Consider the following 13,293-nt stretch of genomic DNA (forward strand, 5'->3'; position numbering starts at 1 on the left):
ATGAGAATACGATAACGGGTGTAAAAAAAACAAAAACTAATGAATTATTGACGAAAATAAATTTCATTGGGAACAAGAAAGATTTTTACGAAAATTTCATTTCCTATTTTTTTTTTCCTTTCCAAAAGGACATTATTTTAATAGGAAAAAATGGCTTATATTTTTTAATATTCTTTACGGTATATAATAATTATAATTTATTTTATATTGAAAACTATTGGTAGATAATACAGATACATCAGGATCACGCGTTTATAATACGACCTATCAGAGAAGACGATCGCCATCGGTCGATTGGTCGATAAACACGAGCCATCTTTAACAGCCAATCAGCATCGAGTTCAACCTTGTATCGTCCCACCCACTGTGAAACGATAAGTCAGTGGCGCTACTTATCCGTTAGCGTTAAACACGGAACAGCGTTAGTCTCGCGGAGCACATTGCACGGTGTACACGGTAAAGCGTGGACAAGTACGATTAAACAAAAAGAAAAAGAAAGAAAGAAAGAAAGAAAAAAAAGCGAGCCATCGTGCAAAGAACGTTAGAGAGACCGGGTTTGACTCGAATATTATAATAGTGCGTTTTAAAAAGATATACATGTGCGCACACATACATACATATATACACACACGTAGTAGATTAAACGTATCTTACAGGCGCGTAGTAATTAGGTGAGAAGAAATTCTACGAAAAGATAGATAGATAGATAGATAGATAATTAGATAGATAGATAGATAAATAGAGTGATAAAGAAAGAAAGATAGATAATTTACTAAAGATACCGAGAAACAACTTCGACGACACGTTATTATTTAGACAGAAAGAGAGAGAGTGAGAGTGTGAAACAGAGACGAAGAGATAGATACAGTTAGAAAGAGAATACGATATATACGATAGAAAAGAAGAGAGAGAGAGAGAGAGAGAGAGAGAAAGACAGAGGTTTTGTGTTACGAACGCGCACGTTGCCTTTCAACATTGTTTATCTATCGATTTTCTTCGTCAAGAGGAAAACGGAGCCAGACATAACGATTCGTCAAGAAGACGAAAGCTACGAAAGAAAGAGAGATAGAAAGATAGATATATACATATACATATACATACATACATACATACATACATACATACATACATACATACATATATATATAAACCGTATTATATGTGCGTGTGCGAGTGTGTACGTGTGCCTGTTCGTTCTTGTGCGTGCTTGTGTATATATAAAATACTCTTAACAATCCATAGTAGAAGAGAATAAATATTTTCTATTTTCTTTTTTTTTTTTACGATCAACAAAATTTCGTTTTGCGCGTTAAATATGTAGTTATTGTATAACATAAACGACGAAGGACTTTCGGAGTATTATAAAATCTTCGGTGTGAATAATTTTCTTGGAAACGAATATACATTTATATTTATATATATATCTATAGAGAGAGATAGAGAGAGAGAAAGAAAGATAGAGAGAATTAGAGAGAGAGAGAGAGAGAGAGAGAGAGATAGAGAGAGTTTATTAACGAAAAAGAAAATCGGTAAAAGCTAGGCGGCTTAGTTAGCCATTTCTCTCGGAGACTTCGAGGAGACCTCATCGTGCGCTATCCACAAAATAATGTCAATTTTATTCTTGTGAATAACGAAGATATTAAAATAAGGAAGAGAGAGAGAGAGAGAGAGAGAAGGGAGGAGCCGGTAGAAGAAAATTTTTCATCCTGATAGCGAACGAATAAACCACTCGTTTATTATATTACACACTTCTTCTTCTTCTTCTTCCTCTCGTCGGTAAGTTAGCGTATATAATCACGATTATTTCGATTTTATTATGGGAGAACGTGCTCGTAAAAGAGAGAGAAAAATAGAGAAAGAGGGGAGGGATAAAGATGGATATATATATATATATATACACATATCAGTCACGGTATATATATATATATATATATATATATATATATATATATTGTGTATAATTTGTATATGTTTATATAGATGAAAAAGAAGAATACACTTAGTATCAATTTCACAAATTTTCCTTCTCTCTCTTTCTTTATTTCTCTCTCTCTCTCTCTCTCTCTCTCTCTCTCTCTCTCTCTTTCTCTCTTCTGTCTGTCTCTCTTTCTCGTGTATCGGACGAGCCGATAAAGTAGAGTCGTCCGCCCTTTTGAATTTTCTTTACGATTTATTTCAATTTGACCATGATAAAGAAGAAGAAAAAAAATAACAGAAAAAAAATAGATATAAAGTAAATAAAAGTGGAAATCGTACTCTCTCTTTCTCGCGCGATACATATCGATGCCGAGAGTGGCGTGATCTAAAAAAAAAATTTTTTTTTTATTTTTTGGTTTCGTTGATTTTTTTTTTCATCACCCCTGATGTCTATATGTCGTTCAGCATAGTCTCTTCTTTCTCTCGTACGTTATCAACGTACATTATATACCTTTCTCTCTAATTCATTTTCACACCGAAAGGTTAGGACAGAGATATACATACATACATCCATATATATATATATATATATACATAAGTATATATGTATGCATATATATATATATATATACTATGTAATATATTTTCACACGAGGGCTCTCGACCTTAATTCGTGAACGCGAACCGGGATTGTGCACTCTAACCTCCCTCAGTATGTTTGCATATGTTCATCTCTGTTCTGTTCTATTCTATTCTATTCTACTGTTGCTGTTGCTATTGCTATTGCTCTTGTTAGTAGTTACCTCGTGTTCGTTGGTGGTATGGTGATGCTGTGTATAACGGTGGCACGATACCGGTTCGTTGCTTTACGACGATATTCGTCATCTTTTCTTCTTCTCGGCCTATCACCTTTCGTCTTTTCCATACGTGATTCGTGCGCTTCCGTTGTCGAGTCATTCTATTCCTTCGTGATTCGTTCGTAATATTTCTCGAGTTCGTCGTTCTTTTTTTATCGTTTATAACGAAAGAAAAAGAGAGAAAGAAAAACAGAAAGAAAGAAAGAAAGAAAGAAAGAAAGAAAGAGATCATAAAGATCGTTTGAATTTTTAAATCGTTTAATTTATTCTTTTACTTCGTGTATTTCTTTTACTTCTCCATTTTTTTTCTTCCTTTTTTTTTTTTATATCTTTAATTTCATTTGCTTCAATTCAACAACGTCATCTTCCTGTATTTCTTTTTTCTCTTTTTTATCGTCCTTTTTCTTTCTTCTTCTTTCACATACACGTACACGTCTATATAACGTGATTTAACAAAATCATTTTTATTCATTTTTCTTTTTCTTCCTCTTTTTTTTTTCCTTTTTTTTTTCCTTATTAAAGAAACAGTAAATAGTATAGATTGTTTGAATATTATGTAATTTTCTCAATTTGAAATTGATTGAAATATTATGTCATGTTTCTTTTTCTTGACTTTTTCACCTTCGTTTTCCTCGTAGGTATAACTTGTTTGAATGTTTCTCTCTCTCTCTCTCTCTCTCTCTCTCTCTCTCTCTCTCTCTCGCTCTCCCTCTCTCTCTCGCTCTCCCTCTCTCTCTCCCTGTCTTTCTGTAGTTTTTATTCGACTTGGAAGGTCATTCATTTTTTACTTTTTATTTTGCAAGATTGTAACTTGTTCTTTTTCTCTTTTCTTTTTTGCTTCTTTATTCTTACACACACACACACACACACACGCGCGCGCGCGCGCGCGAAACAGAAGAAAGAAAGAAAGAGATCATAATGATTGTTTGAATTTTTAAATCGTTTAATTTATTCTTTTACTTCGTGTATTTCTTTTACTTCTCCATTTTTTTTCTCCTTTTTTTTTTATATCTTTAATTTCATTTGCTTCAATTCAACAACGTCATCTTCCTGTATTTTTTTTTTTTTCTTTTTTATCGTCCTTTTTCTTTCTTCTTCTTTCACATACACACATACACGTACATGTACACGTATACGTCTATATAACGTGATTTAACAAATATATATATATATATATATATATATATATATAATATAAAAAGATAAAGATTGTACTAAGAAATTTATATCCTTTCTGCCTCTTATCTATTTACACGTATTTAACTTTTATCTATAATTCGATCTAATAATATCTTTAATTTTTCCATTTATTTGTATTACTTTATTATAGAACTGTAATAACATCTTTCTTACCTTTCTTTTTTCTTTCGCCATATTAAATATCGTGTCGATAATTAATTAAAAATCATCGATCGTTAATTGATTATTTTTTTGTTTTGTTTTATTTCATTTACCGATCGATCACAATGATCCATGCCAAATATTTCTTTTTTTTTTGTATTGTATGTCTATGTTGTGTTTACATTAATTTCTAGATATCAATGAGAAAAATCTCTCTCTTTCTCTTTCTCTTTCTCTTTCTCTTTCTCTCTCATACACGTGTTAAAAGTGACCGAGATTTCCGGATGGATCAATCTCGGAGATATGCTTGCGCTCTCTATAGTTTATACGGAAGGATTTTACGAGTTGCCAAATGAAAGACCGCATAGCAATGAACTAGATATGTCGAATGAAAAGAATGAGTGGTTCTCTCTCTCTCTCTCTCTCTCTCTCTCTCTCTCTCTCTCTTTTATCGTACACACACCCACACACATATACATTCTGTTTCATTAGATTGTAAAATCATAATACGAATATGTACACTCTCACATATACGTGCATATATCAAAATAAACATTCAGCCATTTGCCAATCGATTATACACGTATAGGGTGGATTCAAAGTTTTTAAACGATCTTAACACTAATATTTTTTGTTATATTTTGTTTTCTTTTTAGAAACGATGTATATACGTCTTCAAAGACGATAAAAATATTGTCTATTTTTGGAGATAATATTCACGATGGAATAATAATAATAATAATTGTGATTTTTCATTTATTTATTTATTTATTTATTTATTTACACATATATATATCATACTACGTGATGAATATTATAAATCGGATTATCTTCTTTCGAAAATTTATTAAGCTAATTTATTTATTCTTTTTTTTATTTTTTCTCAGTTTTCTGATTTTCCTGATTTCCAATTTTTTACTTTTTTTTACTTAATATCACGTGAGAATTTTTGTTTTGTCCCATTCCGTATAAAAATGATAATATTCGTTTAGGAAAGATATCGTTTGAGGCTTTAATCGTGTTACGATTGGTATCGTAAAAAGTAATCGTTTTGTTTGAACTATGTTGATCGGCTTTGGTGTTAGTATATGTACGGCTTGCGGTAGTAATTCTTTACGTTCTAAATCACATTAACGCTGGTGTAGGAAGGAAAAAGAAATAAAATAAAATAAAATAAAATAAAATAAAATAAAATAAAATAAAATAGGAAACCACACAAATACACAGACACAACAGGTGTTTTATGAGTGGTAACAGGTATAACGCAAAGAATTCTTCCTCTCTTTCTTTTTTCTCTCTCTCTCTCTCTCTCTCTCTCTCTCTCTCATATAATTATTTAATTAATTCGATAAAAGAGACAGAGAAAAAAAAATGATAATAAAAAGAAAAGAAAAGAAGAATGTTCTCTCGTTGATAGAAATCCTTAGGTTACGATCACCGTATATATTGATACAGAGCAAACAATGGTTCATCATCCGTTTTTAAGAGAATTGATATGACGCACGACTTTCGTGTCGTATTAATACCTCGTGAAAATATATTACGTGTAGGCATTAAAATATCATCATCGATTTTGATTTAATGGGATTATTATTACGAAATATCGAATAAGATAAATCATGTCATATCAACGATTGATTCAAATTAATTTCATTTTCTTTTTTTTTTTTTTTTTTATAATCGTGATCGCGATTACAATTATATTTCGTATATTTCATTGTATCTCTGTGTGTATGTATATATGTATGTACGTATTATGATTCATATATAAGATCGTTGTGAAGTAAATTATGTTATTTTTTGTTTTCTTCTTTGTGCAGAATATATCCACGTGAAACATTGATATAGGGAAATATATCGTGTGGGCGATAAGTAAACGAGTGGGGGGAACGGAAAAATAAATTAAAAAGAAAAAAAAATAAATAAAAGACAGAAAAAGAAAGAGAGAGAAAAGAAAACAAACAAACGAATAAATAAATAAATAAAAAAAAAAGAAATACGAACGAAATAAAAATATTTCAAGATGAACAAAATGGATTACATGGAAGTGACTTGTCCAAATTACTCGTACGTCTTTAATTTCGAAGAAAAGTTTATGCATCAGGATACAAGAGCATGGATGTTGAAACATTGGACAAGTGCATTTTATTATTGTGGTATATATATGATATTAATTTTTGGTGGTCAACATTACATGGCTAGTAGACCGAAGTTCGAACTACGAGGTATACTCACTCTATGGAACACCCTATTAGCATCGTTCTCCATTATTGGATTCACCAGAACGGCGACTGAATTCATTCACGTGCTCAGGAATCATGGACTTTATTACAGTGTTTGTATACCAAGGTAAGAATTTTTTTTTCTCTCTTTTCTTTTTTATACTATTCTAATAAGAGGATTAATGGGAAAAAAAAAATTTTTTTTTTATTTTTCTTTCTTTTTGTTCCCCCCCCCCCTCTCTTTCTCTCTTTTTTCTTTTTTCCTTCGAATCGAGATATATATTTTCTTAGGAATTAAAAGGATTGAAAAAGAAGAAAGAAAAGGAAGTAACAATTTATGGTATTTTTTGTTTTTATTATTATATCATATAAAAATATGGAGCAATGTGTCGATAATACATCGGTAATATAGATTTTTATTCGAATAAAATAGATATTGGATTTCAATAAATAAATAAATAAATAAATAAATAAAACGAAAGAGACCAGATCTTTTTTCTTTCTGGTTTTTCTTTTTTTTTTTATTTTTTTGTGTCTTTTTTCTCGTTAAAAAATCGACTACTTCATTGGTAATGTAAGAAGAAAATGGAGGATGAGAAGAGCAATTTATGATTTCCGTTTCTCTTCTTCTTCTTCTTTTTTTTTTTTTTCTTTTTCGCGTGCATTTATTTTCAATAGTATTATGTAATGTCGGTAATAGCGTTGGTAATGCAATTTTTTTTCTATTCGAACAAAATAAGCAAAAATAAAAAATAAAACTAGAGAGAGAAAGAGAGAGAGAGAGAGGGGAAATATCGATTTTGGTTTTTTTCTTCTCTCTCCAAAAATACTTCATTGATGTAGATTTTATGCAAATAAGATTGTAGGATAAAAAGGAAAAGTAAACAAAGAAGAAGAAGAAGTAGAATTAGCGAACAAGTAACGATAACTAGTTCTTTTTTATTTTATTCTTTTTTTAATTTTTTTTTATTTTTTCCCCCTTTCAAAAATAAACTACTTAAATTCTCGGCCTTTATCTTTTCACATGACATCATTTCTATTATCGTAAAAAATGATTCATTATTACGACGAATTGTTCGTAACGTTTGTCTTTTATATAATATTTTCAAAGTAAATATACATAAATATTTATCATTATTACTTTGCAAAGAAAAAAGTTTATAGAGTAGATCATTATGTTTTAACAGTCAATTTAAAGTTGCAGTTTAGTCTTGTAATTATTTAAGAAGATAGGCTTGTAATTTTCTTTTTCTTTAATCTTTTAAAAAAAAGAAAAAAGAAATATTCTAAAGAACATCTCGAAGAAGTATTATATATTTTCAAGATCATATAATCATATAAATTAAGTTGTTTACGGATTAAATATGTATAATATAATCCATCAATTATTATTCTTGTCCAATAATTTTTTCTTCTTCTCTTTCTTGTTCTTCAACAGGTTTGTTATTCTTATGTAGTTTCGATGGAACGCAGATACATAGTATATTATCATTCCTTTTTTCTTTTCTTTTCTTTTCTTTCTTGTCTACTTATTAATATTTATAACACTATTATTCATGATCAATCATTCTCCTTTTTCTTTTTCTTTCCTATTCTTTTTTTTTATAACGCTTAAAAAGTCTCCAATCCATGATCTTGTTTGATTAAACATTCGTAATGCTTTTTTTTTCTTTTTTTTTTCTCTTTTTTTTTTTTACTTTATTATACTTATCGTACATAAAAAGGAATATGAATCTTAAATAAGTATAATTTTGAAATTTACGCTTGGTCCTTACGATATAAACTTTATATATTTCATTTATTTTATTTTATTTTATTTTATTTTTTTTTTACTTATTTTTTTCTTTTTTCATTTGCAACGTTATCGTAATTTTGTTATTATGTATCTCGTACAAATATTGAAGTGAGACATGCACATTTGAATTTTAACAAGCAACTCTATTTTGCGATAAAGTCGATTATAAGATAAAACGATAATAGTAACAGTTGTGATAATTAAGTAAAGTATTTTGGCATAATCGTATTTGGACTAGAATTATATATATATTTAAAAAAAAAATTATCATTATCTTTTTTTTTCTATTTTTTTTTCTTATTTATGCATGTATATATGTGTATATATATATATATATATATACACATATATATATATATATATATTTTTTTTTTTTCCTATAACGAAGACAAACTGAAAGAAACAGTAAGTAATATTTTTTTAATATATGTCCTTGAAAAAAATTGCGATATTTTTTTGTTTTATACGTACAATATTTGTTTTTGAAACGAAACGCGTCTTGAAGTGAAAGAAAAAAAGAAAGGAAAAGCAGCGAGTTTTTCAAATAGTCATCGTTATTTTTTCATCCTATTTAAAACTTTTAAAATTATTGTCAGTGTAATAAAAAATACGTATGTCTTTTAATATCTCATGAATTAAATGACTCTCCTAATCACCAGTTCAAGTAAGTTATGTCGTTGATAATAAAACGATATGAAATACACACAAACACATATTTTTGCAAATTATTTAATTCGCAGTCGTCTCAGTTTTGTTTTCGATTAAACGTTGATTTTGTAATCCGTGAGCAAGTAATGCAATTAAATCAATTCGCACATTTACGATAATTCAATAAAAAATTAATTAAATATTATAATTTTGCTTTTAATTTTTCAATGATCTCGAATTGTGGATTTGAAAAAGAAAATATATATATGTACACACGTATATACAATGAAATCTACACACATACACACACACTAATATTAGCATTGATATAACAAAGTTCACATTATATAACTACGTGATAATGGTTTTGCTTATCTATTTAAAAATATATAAGTAATGAGCTAAAGAGGATACTAATATCAATACATACATATATATATATATATATATATATATATATGTTACTTTTAAATTTAATTGCTGCATTATATTCTTTTAACAATGTCATTATTTCTTAACACAACAATTATAATAATTATAATAATAATTATAACAATTTCATGCAATCATATTAACATAAACTTTCTATTTCGACAGTCAGAATCTTTTGCGAAACATAATTGCAAACACATTTAACGAAGTATAATGTCGAAAGTTTTTATATTTGATATATATATATATATATATATATATATATATATATATATATATAACACACAAAAACTTATAATTTAGCTGTAGTCGTCAGAAAAAAAATGGGTTTATAAAAGAACCCCTTATAATAAAGATCCTTATTAAGGATCTTATTGAACCAATGAATAATTGTCTCACATTATTTTTTCCTTCTTTCTTTTTTTTTTCTTTTTTTTTCTTTTTTTTTTTTAATGTTTCAGTTTCATCGTTCAAGACCGAGTGTCGGGCTTTTGGACATGGATGTTCGTGTTATCGAAGTTACCGGAGCTAGGTGATACCGTGTTCATTGTTCTACGTAAACAACCGTTGATATTTTTACATTGGTATCACCATATAACCGTGTTGCTATATTCATGGTTCTCATATACGGAATACGCGTCATCGGCAAGATGGTTCATCGTAATGAATTATTGCGTTCACTCGTTGATGTATAGCTATTACGCATTAAAGGCTATGCGTTATTCGCCACCAAAATGGATCTCGATGCTGGTCACGGGATTGCAATTGTCACAAATGGTGATGGGCTGTGCCATAAACGTGTGGGCTTATCAGTACCTGAAACAAGGACAGTCGGAGTGTCACATATCACGATTAAACATCAGGCTTAGCCTGGCTATGTACTTCAGTTATTTCGTCCTATTCGCACAGTTCTTCCACAAGGCCTATTTGGGCAGAGACTCCTCGAGAAAATCTATGAAGAAGTTATATACTAACGGTATGATTACGGCGTCTTCGTCTACCACGTCTATGACGATGGAAGACCATATGGTCGTACCAACGAAATACGCGAATGGTAAACTGAAGGAAAATTAAGAAGGCAACAACAAAGAAGAAGAATTTCAGAGAAGAAAAAATAAAGAAGAAGAAAAAGAAGCTAGAACAGTGAAATAAAATGAGAGAGAGAGAGAGAGAGAGAGAGAGAGAGAGAGAGAGAGAGAGAGAGAGAGAGAGAGAGATAACACACACACACAAAATAACGCATAACAATTATGGTGCTCGCTAAATGAGAAAGCAAATGATAATTGTTTAATGGACAAGGCTTTCTTCATTAAAAGCGAACCAACAACAACAACAAGAAAAACAACAAATTTTTAGCTCTTAAGAGCAGCAAGCCTCAACCCTTCTCGCCCTTTTTACCACCGGCTCATCCAGCTTTCTTTTTTGTTTGTTTGTTTGTTTGTTTGTTTGTTTGCTTCTTTTCTTTCTTTTTTATTTTATTTTACTATTACTATTACTATTACTATTATTATTACTATTACTATTACTATTATTATTATTATTATTATTATTATTATTATTATTATTACTATTACTATTACTATTATTATTATTATTATTATTATTATTATTATTATTATTATTATTATTATATGTATAGGTATATTTTTTTTTCTTTTTTTTGTCGTTTCTTAGTTGGAACATTCTTTTCGCGGTATCCGTGCATTATTGTTCAATATATTCCTTAATAGATTTTTTAAATAATTATAATAATCTTCTTTTCTTTCTTTTTCTTCTTATTATATTATTATTATATTATATTATTATTATTATTATTTTATTTTATTTTATTTTATTGTATTGTATTATATTACATTTTATTTTTGTTTTCTTTTTGGGATACACCGTTACTATAATTTTTCTTTTTCTTTTTTTTTTTGCATTAACTGCAATATATATGTATATACACATAAGTATGGAGTCAGACTATTTTCAAGGGATTGTAGAGATTGAGGGTGGTGGTAAAATAGCGAGGAGATAAACCTCATAGAATAATTTTCATTCCCACCTCCTAGAGGATAACTGAATAGATAATAATAATAATATTAATAATAATAATAGTAATAGTAATTGATAATATTGATGATTAATAATGATGATGATAATTAATTATTATCGAATCTCTTTCTCTCTTTCTCTCTCTCTCTTTCTCGTTAGGGTTTCTTGTTTTTTCTTTTTTTATTTTTTATACAAGACCGCACAAATTAATCTCCATAATTATTCGCCGATTTAAATACGCTGTCTTCGATCACGCCAATCGATCGAGATGATCCATTTTTTATTTTTTTATTTTTTTTTTTTCTAGATTTTGAACTTCTTCCCGTCTCCCTCCATTCTTTCTCTCTTTCTTTCTCTCTCTCTCTCTCTCTTTTTTTTCTTTTTAATTGGACGGATAGAAATAATTGCAAAGGAGGGAATTATAAAGAGCGAGAGATTGGCAGACGGGTGGGGGAGGAGAAAATTTTGAAAAAATCAATAAAAATAATAAAAAATAAAAAAATAACAAAAGAAATAAAGTACATCTTGACAATATGACGGATTCCTTGGCTAAAGTTTCCATTAGCAATTTATTATTATTATTATTATTATTATTATTATTATTATTATTATTATTATTATTATTATTGTTGTTATTATAATTATAATTATTATAATAATAATTATTATTACTATTTTGTTTCCTTTTCTTTTTCCGACTCACTCTCCTCGTCGGCCTATAAAATATTTTCCTAAACGTAACAGGCGTATTCCTAAAACATAACAGGTCGATCAATGATAGAAAAAAGAAGAAAAATAAAATAAAAAGAAAAAAAAAATGAAAAGAAAAACAAAAATACAAAAAATGCGACAATGATAAAATAATAATTAAATAAATGACTAAATAAATAAAATTAAAAAAAAAAAGTAATCTAAAATAAATAAAAAGAAAAGTCGAGGAGAAGATGTGAGTCACGTATGAAATAAGATTCCCCTTTGACACAGGCGTTTTAAGATTCTTTAATGAAAAGGAAACAAACCAACAAACAAACAAAAAATAAATAAATAAAAAGAAAAGAACGAAAAAAAAAGAAAGAAAAAAAGAGAGGAGAAAGAAGAAGATTCTTTGAATCTAATTGCATCGACGTTTATATACATACATATATTATATTACGCTACCGTTCGATAAGTTAGAGTTCGATTCGTTCGTCGTCGTTATGTTCTCTCGTATGCTAGAAAGATAAAGACAAAGATAAAGAGGGGAAAAGAGAGAGAGAAAATGAGAGTGAGAATGAGAATATGAATGTGAGTTGCACTTGTACTAAATGAGAATGATAATTAATGTTGAATGCGATCGATCAAAACGTGTCTTAGATCACTTGGGTAGTTTTTTTTTTTTTTTCTTTTTTTTTGTGGAAACAGACACAGAAAGAAGGAAAGAGGAAAAAGTAAGAAAGAAAATAAAAAAAAAATAAATAAATAAATAAAATAAATAGCTGATTTAGCGAAAAAAAAAAAAGAAAGGAAAACGAACGGAGACCGGCGATGTTCGTCGGATAATTTCTAAAACGTAAGTTAATTTTCTCAATGTCAGGTAAATGGAAGGGAGAGAGAGAGAGAGAGAGGTGAGGAGTGAACAGGAGAATGGAGAGGGAAAGAGAGAGAGAGAGAGAGAGAGAGAGAGAGAATATCTTAGCATTGAGATGTCATATACGAGCTGCGCTCGATATTTGTCGTCACACTAGCTTATATTTATGAATAATGAAGAAGTACGCGTATTTATTAATCGAAACTACATGGTTGGAACGGAAAATATGAATTTGGATGTTCATGATAACGATAATAATTATGAATACATGCATGCATGCGTGCGCCTTAAATATATGTATACGTACATACATACATACATACATACATACATACATACATACATACATATTCGCGTGGATTTAGAAATAAACAATAAACATTTTTCTATGTTTATTACTGCCTTCTTTTTATTTTGTCATTCCTTTTATCTGTGTGTGTGAGTGTGTTTGTTGCGATATTACTTGTCTTTTTCTTT

General features: G+C 28.9%; 1 protein-coding gene across 3 annotated transcripts; it reads left to right on the top strand.

Annotated features, from left to right (window-relative positions):
• Positions 1 to 398: 398 nt before the first annotated feature.
• Positions 399 to 12,647, top strand: LOC127067473 (elongation of very long chain fatty acids protein 6). Of its 3 annotated transcripts, none has more exons than XM_051002435.1 (3): positions 399 to 671; positions 5,936 to 6,464; positions 9,674 to 12,647. In XM_051002435.1, the coding sequence occupies exons 2-3, from the start codon at positions 6,139 to 6,141 to the stop codon at positions 10,284 to 10,286; spliced, it is 939 nt and encodes a 312-aa protein (XP_050858392.1). In that variant the 5' UTR covers positions 399 to 671; positions 5,936 to 6,138; the 3' UTR covers positions 10,287 to 12,647. The 3 variants fall into 3 exon arrangements, with proteins under 3 accessions (XP_050858392.1, XP_050858391.1, XP_050858393.1); XM_051002434.1 differs by having other exon boundaries at positions 401 to 576; XM_051002436.1 differs by lacking the exon at positions 399 to 671 and adding an exon at positions 1,143 to 1,776.
• The last annotated feature ends 646 nt before the right edge of the window (positions 12,648 to 13,293 follow it).

The sequence above is a fragment of the Vespula vulgaris genome, chromosome 11, assembly GCF_905475345.1.
Source record: "Vespula vulgaris chromosome 11, iyVesVulg1.1, whole genome shotgun sequence".
Taxonomy (NCBI): Eukaryota; Metazoa; Arthropoda; class Insecta; order Hymenoptera; family Vespidae; genus Vespula; species Vespula vulgaris.